Raw genomic sequence first — 20,731 nt, 5'->3', positions numbered from 1 at the left:
ATGGCTGGAACTTTCAAGCCACTTTGGTGTGAGCTAGGTTTTGCCCCCTAGGTGGGTGACAGTATTCATTACCGATTGATAGGTGTGACTTATTCCTAACTGTACAATTTACAGCTATGTGGCTTCTGCTGAAATTGGAGCATCAAGTCACACAATTAATGATTTCTTTAAGTACTTTCTATGTTTTCAGGGACACTTTTGAATCGACCTTGGTTTTGTGTGGGCTTGACCTGGATAGTGGTGCTCAAGTTAAATTTCGTATTGCTTTTTTTTCCTCCATTGGTAGTGGACACTTTTTGGTGTATTTGGTTGACCTGATTGCCTTTTTAAACTCAAAAGCACACAATTTATAATGCACTTGTTTTAATGTGTGGCTCAGTAATATTCTTACATTATATGATTGCAGGCTTTGGATGTTTCATGGGGTCATTACATGTGGCGCTCCTGAGCAAGGCGTTTTAGCAGAAACGTGCGTTGAGGTTGATGGGTTAAGCCACATCAGGAAATAACAGCATAAACAGAAAAATTAAGAAGTTGCAATCATAAATCTGTATAAACAAAAATTACATATGATGGTTTGTATGTAATAATTGCATTATTGGATGTATACTGAAGAATAAGTCGAACATTGAACATCAGTAATGATATTACTTAGCAAAATTGTGCTAAGCCAGGACCATAAGAATTGATCAGTAAAGTTGTTTTTTTGCATGTGATATTATTGAGTGATGTATGTGGGAGAAAGATGAATGAATGTCTGAGCATAGAAGTAATTTGTTGCATGTGTTTCAATGTTTTTACAGTTTTGATATGTTTTAATGATCTGCGTGCAGTCGTGGATATGATGGAAAGGAAAAGATTATCTTATTGTGAACAAAAACGGATGTAGTATTCGAAGTGATAAAATAATTATGTATTGATGCAATTCAAAATGGTTCTGAGCTTTTAACTCCTGCATGCTACATTGAAGATGTATGGCGATTAATTAATAAGATCAGACGGGAATGCGTTGGTGCTAGGCAGCCAATTATGGGCCAGCACAATGCAGGGATGCATTGTATTGCTGTAAATACGACCCATCCCTGCACTTTCTTAATGATGCAGCTCGGCACAGCAAGGTGACTTGCAGCGCCGCGTCATTTTGTAGTAAATATTCCCCTGAGTGAATGTTCTCTTGCTTGTGCCTTCTTTACCTTTTCCCTAAACTTGCCCATTGTGCTTTAATGTTGTTAGTTGCCTAGCACCCAATACTTTTCGGTCAGGTCACGCTTTCCAACATACTGGTTGTGATGTCATCAGGTAACGGGGGAAATACGGGACTCCTACTTATCGATGGTTCTTGGTGTCATCAGGTAACTTGGGGAATACAGGGCTCCTACTTATCGATGGTTCATGGTGCTTACTATCACCTCAGGAAAAGATACTTGATGAAACTCTGCACTTTGCCTTTGGCTATACAAATGCAGGAATGCCTTTAGCCTCCTTGGGCCCAGGCCATATTGAATGCCACAAAATGCCTCCATTTGAGAAACCAAGCATTATGTTCTAAAACTGCAGACACCACAGGCACAATTTTCTGTTGAACATTAACATTCAGCAGCTGAGTCATGACATGTTTTTTTTCCAAAGGGAGTCTGACCAGTTCCTCTTGGACCTGCAGGATGTTGAAGCTGGGGACGAGGGTTGGCTGGTTTTCGATGTCACGGCGGCCAGTAACCACTGGTTATTGAACCCGAAATACAACCTTGGATTGCGGCTGTATGTGGAGACAGAAGACGGTTGGTATTTCTAGAAGAAGCTGCGCCAGTGCTCTCTTAACTGGTCATGGCCGTAGGAACTATGGGAGATGCGGGGGATTTATCCACCCAGGTTTTGGAGGTGGGGGGACACAGGGGACTAGAGTGGGGGGACAAATGACCCTGCAGTTTAAAAAGAGACGATGCAGTCCCTGTTTAAATCTCATTAGTTTTTCAGAGCATTAAAAGCATGGGAAATGAAAAATGAATTAAGTTTAAATGGGCTGCTGACTTAAATTCTACATGTTTCTTTCCTGATTCCAAGCTCGCAATGCCCGCTGCCTGGGCTGCTGCAACTTATATGACACAGAGGATTCTTATCTGATCTGTGCGCCGGACTCCAGTACTTCACAGGTCATTTAAACGCCTTTTAAAAGTAGAGGAGGCTTTGTTTTGTAGGTCTCGCATAAGCAGCACTTGCGCTGTCTCTTTGAGACATGTTGTATTAAGAATATGGGCTTTAAGCACTGCCCATTTTTCCACCCATGTATTGTATTGGCTCCTTTGACTGTCTTTTCAAATTGTTTTTTTTTATTAGTTAAATTTAGTAGTCCCTCCTTAGTACCTCCTTTCTCCACTTTTCACCTCCCATAAAGACTGCCCCTGCTACATGTGTAGTTACTTAGAATGTGCTATTTACAGTTTGTGAGCACTATTTTGTTAATGACTTTTTCCTAACTACTGTTGAAAGGTGCTCCGTCCCCTCCGCGCTCCACAGCCGGGCGTCTATATGATACCTTTGCATTTTTTTTAAGCAGCACAGCACCCCGCGCTTTCCCCTTAGTCATAGCAGCCGCGTGCCTTTCTTTTGTTATGCACAGCTTGCCAAACTGTTTTTTTTAGGTTATATGTTTTTTAAGCCACACGGCACGCTGCGCTTGATCTTCAACAATGGCAGCTGTGCGCCTTTCTTTTACTTTACGAGGCTCGCCCAACTGTATTTTTGAATATTTGTTTTTTTTCAAGCAAGTGCGGCACTCCACGCTTGATCTTAAACAATGTTGGCAACGCCTTTCTTTTCTTCAGCACCAACTCTTTACATATGTTTCACACAGGTGCTCTCTCAGTGCACAGCATTAAACTGTGTGTGATGGATATCCGGCAGCCCGCTCCGCCCATGCTAGAAAGCAAGCAGAGACAATGGCGGCTGCATGCCTTTCTTTCAGTCTATGTGGCTCGCCCTACTGCGTTTTCTAATATTATATGTTTTTAATTCAAGCATGGCACGCCATGCTTGATCTTAAACAATGGCGACCACGCTTCTTTCTTTTTTCGGTGCGGCGCCTTTCCCATCTTTTATGTTGCTGGCTAAGGACGGATAAGTAGTCTTGTGTTCCGCTACTCTTCGTCCGGAGTGACCTCTCTCCACCCATAGCACCAGAGGAAGCCCTGCTGACCATGGCAGCATTTCACATTTTCAGCTCGGTGAGGTGGGGCACGGGGTCCCCGAGGAGTACCTTACTGTCTCAGCAGCAAGCTGGCACGTTAATGACAGGCTGGCACACGAGAGGCCATAGCAGCATTGCACACAGGTAATGTAATTTCACTAGGCAGTTGTTTTAGCTGCTGCATGATTACGTCAGGGCGCTGCTCTAGTGGAGGCGGGAAGTTCATATGGATTTACTAACTGATTACCATTCAATTATTTACAAAAAGTCAATGAAAAACAGCAGGCAGGCTATTTATACGTCTGTAGGTATCAGCAGCTTGGTATAATATTTTCAAGCTGACAAACGAGGACTATCAGGCTGGGTGAAGCAGCATCACGCGCATGCGCTTTCATACAGTGCGTATGACTACGCATGTATATGTCTACACTGTCCCGATGCTAGCAGGTAAAAACCAGAGTCCAAGGGAGGTCAGGGAGGCTTTATGTCAAAATATCGAGGGCAAAAATATCGAATATGGAATGTCGTGGAGATATAAGTATGGATTTGCTCTTCTTAATGCAACTTTTACATACATTACATATGTATACATTGTCAAGGTAGGTAGATGTGGAGTTTCGTACAGTAAATCTATAAAATGATTTATACTGCCATTCACGATACGCTGGTAATCTATAATCTGGCCACAATATTGGGCTGCATGGCTAAATACTTACAAGACCACAAAGACGAGACTGATTACATTGCAAATGCTTTTTTAAATTGTTTCTTGTGCCCCCTGCAGTATCTCGCTTTTTCTAGCCCACTTGCAGGGTGCCAATTAAAGACTTAGTGGGGACAGATAAACAGGGATAAATGGCTCCATTAGCATATCTTCGCTCATTCACAAATACACTGCACCACCATGTCTCATTCTTAACCCCTTCGCTGCTAGGGCTTTCCCCCCTTGCTAAGCATTATTTTGGCTATTTGGGGTAGTTTGCGCTTAGGCCCCTGTAACTTTTTTTTGACCACCTAAGGTATCCACACCAAACTTGTGTCCTTTTTTTCCAACATCATGGGGATTCTAAAGGTACCCAGGGTTTGAGGATTCCCCTGGAGGGGACCCAGAAATTAGCCAAAATACAGCTAATCTTTTTTTTTTTTTTTTGAAAAATGGGAAAAAAGGGCTACAGATTAAGGCGTCTGGTTGTTTCCCTGCAAATGGTATCAAAAAAGGGGTTGTGGTGCTGAAATCACCATCTTCCCAGCTTTCAGGGACAAGAGACTTTTGTCAGAAAACCAACATTTTTTACACAGTTTTGGCATTTTTCTGGGACATAGCCTAATTTTGCTTTTTATTGTGCTTTCAACCTCCTTCCAGTTAATGACAGAAATGGGTATGAAAGCAATAATGGATCCTGGAAAGCTATACATTTTAGAAATGTAGACAAAATTCTGAATTCAACAAGGGGTCATTTGTGTAGATCCTTCAAGGTTTCTTTATAGAAACTAACAGTTAAATATAGGAAAAATTGAAAATTAGTTGACAAAAACAGCCATTTGTGACAACGTTTTCACCTGCAACTTCTACTAAGTGCCAGCTGTTTGAAAGCAATGTACCGTTACATCCGCTAGACCTTTCTGGTTGTGGGGATATATAAGACTTGTAGGTTCACCAAGAACCCGATGAACCCGATGAACCCAGAGCCAATAACTGAGCAGCGTCTTGCAATGTTTTTTCATTATGTTCCGGGTATATAGCAATCAATTTGGGAAAATATATACGTGGAAAAATCGGTATGAAAGACACCTATGTATTTCTGAAATTGGAACAAAATATAGAGTTTGGAAACAGTAGATATTTGTACATTTCCGAAATTGTGAGTACCCATACTAGCATGAGACTTATAGGTCATTTTTCAAAATGACTTCTTTTTTACACATTGTCTTTCATTTGGAAGGCAGAAACGCATAGAAAGTCAATAGGTAATAACAGTTTCTCTACACTTCTGTGTTACCCTAAGTCTCCAGATAAAAATGGCACTTCACTTGCGTGGGTAGGCCTAGTGTCTGCGACAGGAAACGGTCCAAAACGCATCATGGACATACTTTATTTTTACAGTGAAAACTGACCCTTTTTTTGCAAAGTGCCTAGCTGTAGATTTTGAACCCTAGCTCTGCCGGCACCTAGGGAAACCTAGCAAACCTATACATTTTGTAAAACTAGACACCCAGGGGAATCCAGGATGGGGTGACTTGTGTAGCTCTCACCAGGTTCTGTTACCCAGAATCCCTTGCACACCTCAAAATTTGTCCAAAAACACACATTTTCCTCACATTTCTGTGATGGAAGGTTCTGGAATCTACGTGGATCCACAAAATTCCACCTACCTCGCGTTCCCCAAAGTCTTCCAAGAAAAATGGTACCTCACTTGTGTGGGTAGGCCTAGTGACTGCGACATGAAACAGCCCAAAACGCAACATGGACACACCACATTTTCACAGTGAAAACTGACCCTTTTTTTGCAAAGTGCCTAGCTGTAGATTTTGAACTCTAACTCTGCCGGCACCTAGGCAAACCTAGCAAACCTATACATTTTTGAAAACTAAACACCCAGGGGAATCCAGGATGGGGTGACTTGACTGGTTCTCATCAAGTTATGTTACCCAGATTCCCTTGCAAACGTCAACATTTGTAAAAAAAAACACATTTTCCTCACATTTCTGTGGTGGAGAGTTCTGGAATCTGCGTGGATCCACAAAATTCCACCCATCCCGCTTTCCCCAAAGTCTTCAGAGAAAAATGGTACCTCACTTGTGTGGGTAGGCCTAGTGCCCGTGAAAGGAAATGGCCCAAAACGCGACGTGGACACACTACATTTTCACAGTGAAAACTGACCCTTTTTTTGCAAAGTGCCTAGCTGTAGATTTTGAACCCAAGCTCTGCCGGCATCTAGGGAAACCTAGCAAACCTATAAATTTTTGGAAAACTAGACACCCAGTGGACTCCAGGGAGGTATGGCTTGCATGGATCCCGCAACGTTTTCTTACCCAAAATCCCCTGCAAACCTCAAATTTAGCTGAAAAAAATCACTTTTTCTACACATTTTTGTGTGGAAAAGTTGTGACATCACCGGGCTGACACAAATTTACTACCATCCAGCGTTCTGCCAGGTCTCCCGATAAAAATGGTGCCTCACTTGTGTGGAAGGCCCAAGTACCCGCGACAGGCAAGGGCCCAAAACTTATTGAGGCGACATCAAAATTGCCTATCACAAAACAACCTGATTTTGCAAGGGGGGTCACCTGGGTTTTTGGCCCCGTGCTCGGCGGCCAGCCAGGGAAACCTACCAAACGCACACATTTCTGAAAACTAGACACCCGGGGGATTATAGGGAGGTATGGCTTGCGTGGATCCCCCACCTTTTACTTACCCAGAATCCTATGCAAACCTAAAATTTAGCTGAAAAAATCACCTTTGCCACACATTTTTGTGTGGGAAAGTTGTAGCATCACTGGGCTGACACAAATTTCCTACCACCCAGCGTTTCCCCAGGTTTCCCGATAAAAATGGTACCTCACTCGTGTGGGAGGCCCATGTACCCGTGACAGGCAAGGGCCCAAAACGTAATGAGGCGACATCAAAATTGTGCCCTTGCCTGAGCACGTAGAAAGACGGGAGAGGTATCATTGGAAAGGGGAGAATCTCCCCACTCCCCAGTGGATCCCTGCTTGGGAATCATCCCAGGAGGGCGATCCCCAAGCAGGGATCCACCCACTAGACACCAGGAAGGGGGGAGCTACCCCTTGGGCAAGGCCCTTCGCTCTCCCCATAAAAAATGGGTATAAATCTACCTCCCACTCCTTTTTACCTCAAATTCATGCATAAGAGCAGGGAAACAATATGGTAGTACCACAACTCTGATCACAACATATATGCAACCTTTGGGTCTTAAACTGGTACTAATGAGGTGAAACATTTGCCCATATGATTTGTTAAAATGGCAATGTAATGAAGTAATACCATCATAAAAAGTGTCACATTATGCAATCCAATGTGATTTCACTGCTGCATAATTTAGGCAACGCTGTCACATCATTTTGTCCTCACTGATCTGTGGGCAATCCATTGTTCTGAGTGTAAATTGGGTAATATGAAGGTGGGCGAGCCAATACATTAACAGGCTGAGCCAAGTCAGAGCCGAGCAAAAGGTCTGACTTAGCTCTTAGAGTCTGTGGATAAGCTGAGCCCTGAAAACATTTGCCATGAAAATCATACATCAAACATCACTTAAAATATGATAAAGTGCCTTCAAAATTCAAAAAAGTGTATTTGTTTAATGTGTGGATGTTTTGACATTAATGCGTCACATTTTAGTACTGCACTAAAAAGTACTTATACAATCGATAGTTTTTAAAAATGAACTTAGAACCATTCCAGTCCTGACAGATGTCATGTGAATCTTTTATGCAGCCCACATGCTTATAAATAGAGCAAGATTACAGTCTATTAAATGAAACTCAATAGGTTTTGTACAGCTAGTACACTGAACTCGTGTATTTGAAGAAAAAGGAAGATGGGTAAAATAAAATATTTTACTGTGATCACACAGTTTGGTTAAGCGGGGAAGCCATGATTAATCCAGGTTTTCTGGTTTCGCTTTGTATGAATCAGCCACTAAATGGGCTAATTTTTTGTTTGCACCTTTTTGTGCTTGAGGGTAGAGTGAGGAAGTTGGCAGAAGGCACATGAAAGCTTGTCTTGCTATGAGCTCGAGGTTTCAACAGAACCCTAATCTGAGCCAGGGCCAGGCTTCAGGCTCGAGCTCCCCTTAGCTTTCAGTGGCTCACCCACCTCTAGGGTAATAGTATACTTCAGATATCGTATGTATAACCAGTTGGTGCCCTGGGAACTAGTGACTTGTATGTTTATAGACCTATGAGGTCCCTGGGTGTGAAAGCACTCTGAATATATAGGACACTTTTAAAATGTATCTCATGCTGCACACTTTATAAGATAGACTTGCAGAAACTGTGCAGAAAGACTCAAGGGAAAATGTACTACATTTTTTCACCAGGTTTGCATCACAGAAAAGTGATGCAAACCCGGGACAAGGTGTTGTGCTAGAATCTACTTTCTAATGCACATCCTGATTTGTGTTGGAAAGTTACCTAACATAATGCAAAGTAGAGCTAAGCATTACTTTGTGGCAAGGATATATTCCATGGGTTGTAAATGGGCATGCTCAGAAGTGGGTGAGCCAATAAATTAGTAGGGAGAGGTGAGCCAGAGGCAAGCCAAGGGTCTGGCTCGCATCTTAGAGCCCATGCATAAACTGAGCCCTGAAAATATTTTCTATCTAAATTATGCAACACACATCACATAAAATATTATTAAAACTTCTCAAAATTAAAAAATATGGTTTTCTTTAAGATGTGGAAGATTCGACAATAACAGGGAGTATTATAGCACTCCAATAGAAGTACTTGTTAAAATTGATAGTTTTTCTACCACTGGTAGTCTGAACTCACTTATTTGAATATGCTTTCTTTGGCGATAATGAAGTAAAAAGTTATGGTCAAATAAAATATTTCAACAACCACAAAAAAAGAACAGTCCACTATCCTTCTAGCCCTACCTCTGGGCTTTCACACCTTGTCGTATAGGCATTTCCTCACCGAAAATGTGTATCAACTGGCTGGCCACTCTACTCATCCAGTATTATGGATTTACACAGGTGTGTAGAAAAATGTATCAGGATAGCCTTACACACCCCCGGGTGTCAGGCTTTATCATCGGCCATCCCGCGTTTGCCAAAGAATCCTCTAATGGCGAACAAGACCCTTATTTAGGGCTATAGGTCGGTCATTAGCAGGAACCTAGGGGAAAAAAGGGGGAAAGAGTCCATTAAAAAAGCCTACCACCTACCAGTTAAAAATCACTAATCTTTATTCTTTGGTGGTGGGGGGAAGGTTAAAAACAAGAGAAAGTGGGACAGTAACAGCCCTATTATGGTGCTAATATCCACTAATGGTCAGGTCAACATGTTTCAGCCCCCTGGCTGCCCCAACAGGGTCTAGGGCTTTCTTCAGGACCGGTTTGGACCCTATATGACCCTACAGTACTTCCCTACATCTACTTCACGTACATTCCAATGCTACACATACAATACCAGATTGCCATTTGGTTCAATCTGGGTCCTTGTGTTCTAAGAGGTAACCCCCTACTTTTGGAGATTGTTCACCTCAGGGAGGGGTGGGGGAGGGAGTCCAATCGACACACTTTCATCAAGGATCTCCCTCGCCTGATCACCTAGGTGTATCCCTAGCCTCCTCCAGATATTTCCCTTAGGGGGGTGTGTGAGGCCATCCCGATCAATATTTCGACACACCTGTGTAAATCCATAATACTGGATGAGTAGAGTAGCCAGCCAGTTGATACACATTTTCGGTGAGGAAATGCCTATACAATAAGGTGTGAAAGCCCAGAGGTAGGGTTAGAAGTATATGGGCCTGTTTGTTTTTTGTGGTTGTTGTATTTTCAAGGGAGAACACAAACGGTTGTCCCTTCCCCAAAGAAAATCCTCCCTCACTCCCTTGGACCCAAAATGTTCCCCATAATTATTAAATGCTTGCAGTGCTTTCAAAAAAGCTTTTTTTTGGTATGTCACATGTTTACTGTACCTTGTGCTAACCTTTCCTAAACCGGTAATAATTTTAGAGTGCCTTTCAAAAAAGAATAACTCTTGTACACCATCAATCTTCAAATGATTCTATGAATTAAAGTCTATACTGACTCCAAAGAATACCTAAGATTTCCTTACTAATCAAGCATCACCATCCACACTCATCTCATTCTGCATATTTCACTACACTGAATTTCTGTGATCATCTCATAAGCCAATGTCATATTTGTCATTGTTTGAAGCATGTCACGGCATAGGGTACTCTGTCTCACACAGCAAGCTTTATGCATTTGTGTGACTGATATATATATATATAGTAAGCCTGGGCAAAGCACTACGCTACGCTCGCGTAGTTTGCGAAGTTCGCGCTACTTCGCACTACGCGAATTGCACGTAGCACAGTGCGAACACGCGTAGCGTAGTGTTGCGTAGTGCTGCGGTCATTTTTTGCTTGCTCGCGGTCCTCAACATCAAGTTGGCGACCGCGAGCAAGCAAAATGACATCCCGGCGAGACTTTTTCCTTGTTCGCGATCAGCAACATCAAGTTGGCGATCGCGAGCATGGAAAATAAACCTCCCGGCGAGATTCCCAACGCGAGGAGGTCAGGTTTCTCATTGCGAGTGGTCGCGTATGCTCGCGACCGCTCGCGATGAGAAACTACCAGTTCGCGTTGAGAAAGCTGCAGCTCGAGTAAAAATCTACTCGAGCAGAAGAAAACTACAGCTCGCACTGTGCAAGATGCCATTTTCAATGATTGCACAGTGCCGGTTGCTTGTCCGCACTGTGCAATCATTGAAAACGACATCTGGCACAGTGCGAACAAGGTACTACGCAGTTCGCGAAGTGCTACGCGTAGCTCGCGTAGTGCGAACTGCACTTTGCGTAGCTTCGCGAAGTGCTACTTCGCGAACTATGCCCAGGGTTAATATATAGATGTGATCAAGGCCGCCTGTACGGCCGAAACGCGTCAAGACAAAATGCTGGAATAAACAATTGCACTATTGTTGGTCTGCACTCGTTATTTCTGCGCGAAGCAGAGGGAGGTGTCACTAGTTCGAGGTGATATATATATATATATATATATTCACAAAGAACCCGGTATAGGTAGAGGTTGTCGTATAGGGCGGTCCTCGCTCAGGGTACCATCAACCATGCAATATACAACACTCAATTCCTGACATTCCAGAAAAAAGGTAAGGATGCCTTGGAAGTTGCAGTGTACGCCTACGCTTACGCCTTGGTCACGCTAGAAGGCTAAGCAGTAACAGCACGTAACAGCACGTATTTATTTCACAAGTGCACTTAACATAGTGAAAGGACAATTACACCAATAGTGAACAATTCATACAACCCATGGCGGCCATCTTAGCACTGTCAGGTATTTCATGACTGGAAGGTTTTTGTATATCAATATACACACATTGCAGGGCGGTTAAAACCATGAGTCAATGTTAATAGCAGAATAACAATTCATCAAATTCTTTTATACTTAGAAAAATAGTTAAAGTATTTTAAAACTTTATATCACGTTATGTACATGAATTATATTTGCACATTAGTGTTTGACTCTAAACGGTGTTCACCGCACCTATAGCACATCTGAACGAATATGAAACAGTTGATAATAAGGTTTGGCTACCTTTATCTGTGAACCAAATGTCAGTTAATAATAACCAGCTTAATGGCTGCAATGTTACAAGCCAACCAATGGTCCAATATCAGATGTGCACGAGAAACAATTCTGCCCAAGTGGGGGAAGGATTCCAGATATGTTGAACGAGTACATGGCCTGCGTTAAACAAGTGCACCTCACCTAGAAATGGGAAAAATAATAATATCATAGTTACAAAATGATGTAGCAGACAATAGAAATAGGCAGCATATCCATATTTCAAATCAAATTGCACATCTAAATTACATTGAGTTTGTTATTGTAGGTATACTGCTAGCTCCTCACTTGAATTTAATCCCAAGGGGGTCATAGTTTCTAGGTCAACGATATACCGTGACTCTAGTTGGCGTAATGCAAGTTCTTTGTTTCCACCCCTCACATTGTCCAGAACGGCATCAATTACCACCATTCTTAGAAGTTTTTCATCTTGAAGATAATGGTCAAAGAAATGTCGGGCAACAGGATACTGTCTGTTGTTGTGACGTATAGCCCTGACATGTTCAAGTACACGTTTCTGTGCATGGTGAATTGTACTGCCTATATAGGCCTTATTGCAAGGGCAAATAAGTGCATATATGCAGTACGTTGTGTTGCAGATAAGGGCTTTTTTAATCACAAATTCCCTCTCTCTGCTTGCTATAACAAGTGTTGTACAGTCAATACTTTGGTACAGGCTTTACACTTCTTGCAGCGTCAAAAGCCTGGTCGGCTAGTATTCATCGGTCCACCCTTTTCAGTCACATAATTAGAGCTTAATTCATCTCTCAGAGATCTGTTCCTCTGAAATGTGATTTGAGGACAACTGTTGAGATGTTTACGTAGATTTATATCAGTTAACAAGATGTGCTAATGCTTCTTAAGTATCTGGCGAACATCTTGTGCTTGTCCAGAATAGCTGGTTATAAACCTCAGCTTCTCATTACTGGTCTGATGATTTACTGAATGTAACAGCTGTGTACGAGTAACTGACTCGACTCTATTGCATGCCTCTGATATAGTTCTAACACTGTATCCTCTCTCTTTGAAGCGTTGGGACATTATCTCCTTCTCCTTCAAATAACTACTCTCTGTGCTACAGTTGCGCTTAGCGCGTAGTAACTCACCATACGGGATACTGTATACCAGTTTCCGAGGATGGGCACTCGAGGCATTTAAAATGCTGTTCCTTGCAGTTGACTTGCGGAATAGTTGTGTCTGTATGGTATTGTCAACAATTTCAACTAGCACGTCTAGAAATTCTATTCTGGTTTTGCTTATATGTTCAGTCAGAGCAAGATTAAATGGATTATCATTAAGTTTGTTAAAAAAGGTCTTAACTGAATCAGTGTCTCCATTCCATATGATAAAGATGTCATCTATAAAGCGCAGCCACAGGACACAGCAGTCGTATTCTGGAATTTGTGAGACCACCTGCTCCTCCCACCAGCCCATCACCAAGTTGGCATAGCTGGGGGCAAAGCAGGTTCTGATCGCTGTGCCCTGTCACTGGCGATAGATGACATCATCGAATAGAAAAAGTTGTTAGTTAAGCTGTTGGAAACAGCCCACCTCCACTCCGCAGGGTGGTGGTGGACTCCCCGAACACACTGTGGTAGCTTGGCTCGAGTGGTCAGGAAACAGGCGCAGTGCTAAGCATACAATATACCCATACAATAACCATGCGTGCATCCGTTCCAAAAACGACTCTACACCGTAAAAATTATGAAAATACTCTTTCTTTATCTTTTTCTCTTAGTTGCTGATTGGAAAAATAAATAGGTCAATCACAATATACAAATTTCAATTAGTGCAGGTCAAATAAATATTGGCTGTTGAATGAAATAAATAGGGGTGATCATAAATAACAGGGCATAAATACAAGGGCAATATATACAGACAACTAAATACTTTGAGGCAATAAATACTGTATCAATAAATATTGTACACCAACAAGTCCTGTGGACCTATAAATATAGTGCAGCAATAAATAGGTAAAAACTCAATAAATACAGTATCCCCAATAAATAATTACAAGTATACAGCACCCCTCATATAATCAGATGACACTTCACTTCTTAAGGGCTGATTTGGCCCAGGCACAGCTTGTAGGGTTGTGGAAGGCTTGAGGGGGGAGGCTACTCCCTGGCTGGGACAAGGCTGAGGCCTAAACTGAGGTAGATCAAAGGGGGGGAATACCAATGCCCTGGCTTTCCTTCTCCACACAACCTCTCTAGGTTAGTCCCAGTTCACCCCAGGCACAGTCAGGTGGGTTTCAGCACCTCCCTAGCCCCTTAGAGCAGTCTCTCAGGTCTCCACAGGGCCTTAGGCGCCCTCTACTCCACTTACTGCCCTTTTTCTGATGTTCCGACGCCGCTGGAGTCGGGTCGACGCCGTGAGGCGGTTCCGGTTCGGTCTCGGCGGCCTCGGCACAATGTCAGTTCTTTGACGACGCCGGTAGGCGGTTCCGGTCCGATGTCGGCGGCCTCGGTTCGATCTCTACCTCCGATTCGACGACGTCGGGCAGTCTCTTCACGATGTCGACTTCGGGCGGCTCCGGTCCGATGGCGCTCTCGGCTCCGATGACGTCGGCCGGCCTGGCCTCGTTGTCGACTTCCGGCGACTCCGGGGTGCGATCCTCACCCCCGACCTCCGGTGCTCCTCCTCACAGGTTCCGGGCGACTCCGGAGGGCGATCCTCACTCCCGACCTCCGGTGCTCCTCTACCTCGGTCTCCGACGACTCCGGAGGGCGGACTTCACTCCTCCGATGACGCCGCTCGCTCGACCTCGGTTCACTTCCTCCTCGACCTCTGGTATTCCTCTCGACCCCCGTCGGCGCCCTCTAACGACCTCAGGCGGCTCCGGGTACGACGTCTGCTACTTCAGTCAGCGCCGCTTCTCCACCTCGGGCTCCAGGTCTTCAGGCTACTCGACGCCGGACTCCAGGGAAACCAGTTCTCAGGTCAGAATCTTGCTGTTTTCTTGGTTCTAAGGCCTGTTCCTGCTGTCCAGGTCCTTAGGATGGTTTTCTTCTGTCTTCTTCCCACACAGGGCTATAGGCTGGGATCCATCAGTAGGGACAAGTATCAAGGGTGGGTTTATGGACCCCACTCCAGGCACAAGTTTCCACCCCTGCTGCTTCACTCCTTCCTCCTTCACTGTTGTGCTCCTCTCTCTTCACCAGTCAGGTGCCAACTGCCAGCTCCAACTGCCAACTGCCTCTCTTATCCTCCCAACATTCTAAACCGCCTCCAACGGTCACAGGGTTCTGGAAGCTCCTGGAATGTTCTGGAAGGTGCTGGTAGGTTCCAGTGGATGCTGGTGATGTCACAGGTGGCCACCATTTTGTGCTTCAGGCCCTCAGACAGAAGTTTCAGGGGTAGCTAAAATGGTTCCCTGAATCTGTAGCAACACGAAGAAGTCTGGTGGTTCCCAAAAAGGAAAAATTCAAACAGGGTTTGAGGCAAAAGTGGGACAAAATAAATAATGATGAGGAGGGACCACCCAAAGGGCTGACAGGTCTAACACGCGTCCCCCCCAGCTGAAAGTGGGGAGAGCTACCCAACCCCTTGGGAGTTCTCATCACTAAGGCGGAAATACCTTGAGAGACCGTCTGCATTGGCGTGGTCCACTCCAGGCCGATGTTCCACCTGAAAATCCATCCCCTGTAGGGAAATAGACCACCTCAACAACTTGGGATTCTCCCCCTTCATTTGCATCAGCCAACGAAGGGGTCTGTGGTCGGTCTGAACTAGGAAGTGCGAGCCAAACAGGTATGGCCGCAACTTCTTCAGAGCCCATACCACTGCAAAGGCTTCACGCTCTATTGCACTCCACTTCTGTTCCCTGGGAAGTAGTCTCCGGGATAGGAAGACCACGGGTTGATCCAGACCCTCTTCGTTGAGTTGCGATAACACTGCCCCAATGCCATGTTCTGATGCATCTGTCTGGACAATGAACTTCTTGGAAAAGTCTGGGGCCCTTAAGACCGGGGCCTCGCACATGGCTTTCTTCAATCTCTCAAAGGCTTGCTGACAAGCCTCCGTCCAGACTACCCGTCGAGGTTGTTTCTTGGACGTGAGCTCCGTGAGAGGGGCTACGATGGTACCGTACCCCTTCACGAAGCGGCGATAGTATCCCGTGAGGCCCAAAAATGCTCGGACCTCAGTCTGTGTCTTGGGGGGTTCCCAGGCCATGATGGCCTCGATCTTCGCCTGGAGGGGTTGCACCGTTCCCCTACCCACCAAGTGTCCAAGGTACACTACCGACCCCTGCCCGATCTGGCACTTGCTGGCCTTGATCGTCAATCCAGCTTGTCTCAGGGCCTGGAGAACAGCTTGCAGGTGACGCAAGTGATCCTCCCAGCTGTTACTGAAGACGGCTATGTCATCCAGATAAGCAGCAGAGAAACTCTCCATTCCGGTGAGGATCTGGTTTACCAGGCGCTGAAACGTGGCAGGTGCGTTCTTGAGCCCAAAGGGCATCACACAGAACTGGTAGTGGCCATTGGGCGTGGAGAAGGCTGACCTTTCCCTTGCTCCATCAGTCAAAGAGATCTGCCAGTACCCAGAGGTAAGGTCAAAGGTACTTAGATATTGGGCAGCTCCCAGCCGGTCAATTAATTCATCCGCCCTAGGGATTGGATGTGCATCAGTCTTTGTCACTGAATTCAGTCCCCGGTAGTCCACACAGAACCTCAGTTCTGGTTGGGCACCCGGTGGTGCAGCTTTTGGTACTAGCACCACCGGACTGGACCAGGGGCTGCTAGAAGGTTCGATCACTCCTAGCTCCAGCATCTTAGTGACTTCACTATGAATGCTGGCCTTCACCTTGTCTGACATCCGGTAGATCTTGGACTTCACAGGTGGGCTGTCTCCTGTGTCCACGTCATGGACGCACAGGTGAGTCCTACCCGGGACAAGGGAGAACAACGAAGAGTACTGCCCCAGGACCTGGCGACAGTCCTCCTGCTGTTCAGGAGTGAGAGATGGGGAGAGAATCACTCCCTCCACCGACCCATCCTTCTCTTGAGACGCAAACAGATCAGGGAGAGGCTCGCTTTCCACGTCCTCTCCTCCGTCAGTCACCATCATCAAGATGACTTCGGGCCTCTCGTGGTGGGGTTTGAGGCGGTTGGCATGCAGCACCCGCAGGGGCTGACGAGGGGTCTTCAGGTCCACCAAGTAGGTAGCCTTACCCTTCTTCTCCAACACCTCGAAGGGTCCTGACCAGCGATCCTGGAGGGCACTAAGCTCTCTTGGTTCGATCACCCACACCTTCTGGCCAGGCTCCAACTCCACCGGGTGAGCATTGTGGTCATACCACGCCTTCATTACTGCTTGGCTGGCTTCCAAGTTGTCAGAAGCTTGCTTCCACAACTTAGCCATTTGGCTCCGGAAGGCCAGCATGTAGCTCACCACATCCTGGGGGAGCTTCCTGGGAGTTCTTTCCCATCCGTCTCTCACCAGGTTAAGAGGTCCACGTACAGGGTGCCCATACAGAAGCTCGAAGAGGCTGAAGCCCACTCCCTTCTGTGGCACTTCCCTGTAAGAAAAAAGTAAACAGGGTAGGAGGACGTCCCATTTCCTCCGCAGGCTTTCAGGCAGACTTCTGATCATGCCTTTCAAGGTTTTGTTAAACCTTTCCACCAAACCATTGGTCTGGGGGTGGTAAGGAGTTGTGAACCGGTAGGTCACTCCGCACTCCTTCCACATTGCCCGCATATATGCTGACATGAAGTTGGTCCCCCTGTCGGACACAACTTCCTTGGGAAAACCCACTCGGGTAAAGATTCCCATCAGGGCCCTTGCCACAACAGGTGCTGTTATGGTCCTCAGAGGTATTGCCTCTGGGTACCGTGTGGCATGATCCACCAGGACCAGGATAAACCTGTGACCAGCTGATGTTGGCGGATCTAACGGACCCACAATGTCGATGCCCACCCTTTCAAAGGGGGTGCTAACGACAGGAAGTGGTTCCAGGGGAGCTTTCAGCTTCACCCCTGTTTTCCCACTGGCTTGGCAAGACACACATGTCCGGCAGTAGGTATCGGACGACACTTTCATCTGAGGCCAATAAAAGTGTGGAACAAGACGGGCGAAGGTCTTGTCTTGCCCCAGGTGTCCTGCCAATGGTATCTCGTGAGCCAACTCCAGAAGGAAGGCTCGATAACGTTGAGGGACTACCAAGGCTCGTGACGATCCGTGTAGGGGTGCCTTGGGTTCACTGTAGAGGAGGCCATCCTCCCAGTAAACACTGTAGTTCCCTTCAACGTTCCCTGCTGCCTGGGCTTCGGCCTGTCGCCTCAGCCCCTCAAGGGTAGGGCACTCCCTCTGGCCCTGGCAGAATTCCTCCCTGGACGGGCCTCCCTCCACGTGCCACTCGGCCGGGATGGGTAGGTCCTCCAGGTTGGTAACGTCCCTCTCCGCAGACTCCTGGTCCACCACCTCCGGTGGCCTATCCGTCCTACGGGGTGGAGACGCCGAGGCAGGCTCCTCCTGTCCTCGGTTCTTCCCTTGACTGGCAGCTGGCTGGGCCTTTGTCCCAGGCTCCAGCCGAAATGAACTCCCTCTTCGGGTAGTCACGGACCTTGTGCTAACACAGGCCCAGTCAGGTGTACCCAGCATCTCGGTATGAGTCCGGTATTCCACCTCCTTCCAAGCGTTGTGCTCCATGTCATTGCCCAGCAGACAATCGACTGGCACGGCAGGGCTTACGGCAACTCGAAGTGAACCTGCAACCCCCCCCCATTCAAAGGGAACCTCGGCCACTGGATAGTGACCTGTTCTGCCGTCAGCCATCGCGGCTGGGTGGAGTACATCGGGAATTACCTGCTCTGGAGACACCAGTTGACTACGCACCATAGTCATACTGGCTCCTGTGTCTCTCAGAGCCTCCCCTCTTTGGCCGTTGATGGTGACCCACTGCCCATACTTTGCGGTATTTGCGGGCACCTGGATCTTAGGAACCATCTCCCGTTCTCCCAGGGACACTAAAGTGACACCCGCCCACTCCCTTCCCTTAGCTAAGGGCATCTCCTCCCCGAGCACTGCACTAGCTACTCCGGGGGTCTTTCCTCCAGTGGGAGGGGGTGATCGTTTCTGACACTTCGGATCTCCTTTATAGTGTCCAACGCCACCGCACTCGTAGCAATGGACAACCCTTGGCTGCTGACTCTGGCCAGGATTAGGGTTTCTGGGAGGGTTAGCCTTAGAGGTGAATCCTGTTCCCTTCCCTTGGAAGTTATTTTGGGGGCCTTTGGAGAACTCCTTTTTCTTTTCCCCTCCCTCTTTCTTCTGGGGGGCGCCCTGTCCGGCCTTTTGAGTATCCCCTCCAGTCCCCCTTGTGGACACCCGGGTACTAGCCCAAATGTCCGCCTCCTCAGCAAGCTTCCGGGGACTGGTCAGCTTGCTATCCACCAGGTGTTGCCGCAGTTCAGGGAAACATTTCTCGAGTAGGTGTTCCTTCAGTACTAGGTCGAACAGCTCCTCGTAGCTCCTTACTTCACTGCCCTGAATCCAACCTTCCATTGCCTTCTTCGCATAGTCCAGGAAGTCCACCCAATTCTGTGTGCCCAGTTTGTGACTACCCCTGAACTTCTGTCTGTACTTTTCAGGTGTTAGTCCAAACTTTCTGATGAGCGCCAGCTTCATGGTGGGGTAGTGGGTTTGCTCATCCTCTTCGAGGGCCAATAAAGCATCCCTACCAGCTGGAGGCATGTACTTATACAATCCCCCTCCCCAGTACTTCTCCGGAACCCCATGGGCCCTCAGTGAGACCTCATAGGCCGCTAGCCACTTGGCGATATCGTCGCCCACTCCATAGCTAGCCACTATGTCCTTTGGCAGGTATGGTTTGGATTCCCTGGTGATCTCTTGGGTCTGGCTGCCACCATTAGGAACAGGTTGTGCCCCGATTCTCAAGATCTGAAGATCTATTTCTTTCAGTCGCAATTCATGGGCCATCCTCTGCTCCTCCTTCTCCTTTTCCAGCCTTGCTAAGTCCCATGTGAGCTGTCTTTTCTCCCTCCGGTCCGTTAGCTCCACTTCAGACAAGCCACCGCTAGAGGCACGGCTGCCCCCCCTAGAAATGGTTCTGGGCCCTGCTGACAGGTTCCCCACCTCAGGTTGGTACATCTCAGCCCCCTCGGGGTCAGGCTCTCCATCCCTGTCTTCCTCCTCAGCCTTGCTTTCCCTGCGTGCCTCCCCCCAAGCCCTTAAGCTGGTTTGGAGTGCACCCTTCTTTGCTCCTGGGGGACAGTACACCCCCTCCCGCTGGCAAAACTCCCTGAGTTGGGCCACAGTGTACGTTTCTTGATTTTCTAGTACAAACTCCATCTTGCCCACTCAGGTTAGAGGACAGGTTTTGTGCAGTAACAATGCAGGGGGGTACCTTTAATAATACCTCCTCCCACCACCAGAGTAAATTTGGAAAAAACAAAAACCCACAATTAGGAAGGCCGCTTTGAGAAAACTCCCGGTGTAGGCCTATGGACTACCCACAGTTATTGTTGAGTATACGTAGGCACAGCTCTATCCCACCACTGAACACCAATTTATGTTGGAAACAGCCCACCTCCACTCCGCAGGGTGGTGGTGGACTCCCCGAACACACTGTGGTAGCTTGGCTCGAGTGGTCAGGAAACAGGCGCAGTGCTAAGCATACAATATACCCATACAATAACCATGCGTGCATCCGTTCCAAAAACGACTCTACACCGTAAAAATTATGAAAATACTCTTTCTTTATCTTTTTCTCTTAGTTGCTGATTGGAAAAATAAATAGGTCAATCACAATATACAAATTTCAATTAGTGCAGGTCAAATAAATATTGGCTGTTGAATGAAATAAATAGGGGTGATCATAAATAACAGGGCATAAATACAAGGGCAATATATACAGACAACTAAATACTTTGAGGCAATAAATACTGTATCAATAAATATTGTACACCAACAAGTCCTGTGGACCTATAAATATAGTGCAGCAATAAATAGGTAAAAACTCAATAAATACAGTATCCCCAATAAATAATTACAAGTATACAGCACCCCTCATATAATCAGATGACACTTCACTTCTTAAGGGCTGATTTGGCCCAGGCACAGCTTGTAGGGTTGTGGAAGGCTTGAGGGGGGAGGCTACTCCCTGGCTGGGACAAGGCTGAGGCCTAAACTGAGGTAGATCAAAGGGGGGGAATACCAATGCCCTGGCTTTCCTTCTCCACACA

General features: G+C 46.5%; 1 protein-coding gene across 1 annotated transcript in view; it reads left to right on the top strand.

The window, feature by feature from the left end:
- Positions 1 to 20,731, top strand: part of LOC146857745 (bone morphogenetic protein 8A-like) — a 279,039-nt gene that overhangs the window by 210,140 nt on the left and 48,168 nt on the right. The window contains exon 3 of the mRNA XM_085648358.1: positions 1,630 to 1,778. Within this exon, the coding sequence (XP_085504484.1) occupies positions 1,630 to 1,778 (149 nt within the window). The remainder of the gene's footprint in view (positions 1 to 1,629; positions 1,779 to 20,731) is intronic.

The sequence above is a fragment of the Triturus cristatus genome, chromosome 3_2 (genome assembly GCF_964204655.1).
Source record: "Triturus cristatus chromosome 3_2, aTriCri1.1, whole genome shotgun sequence".
NCBI lineage: Eukaryota > Metazoa > Chordata > Amphibia > Caudata > Salamandridae > Triturus > Triturus cristatus.
Note: the sequence above shows the minus strand (reverse complement) of the source record. Positions and strands in the feature narration are given on the sequence as shown.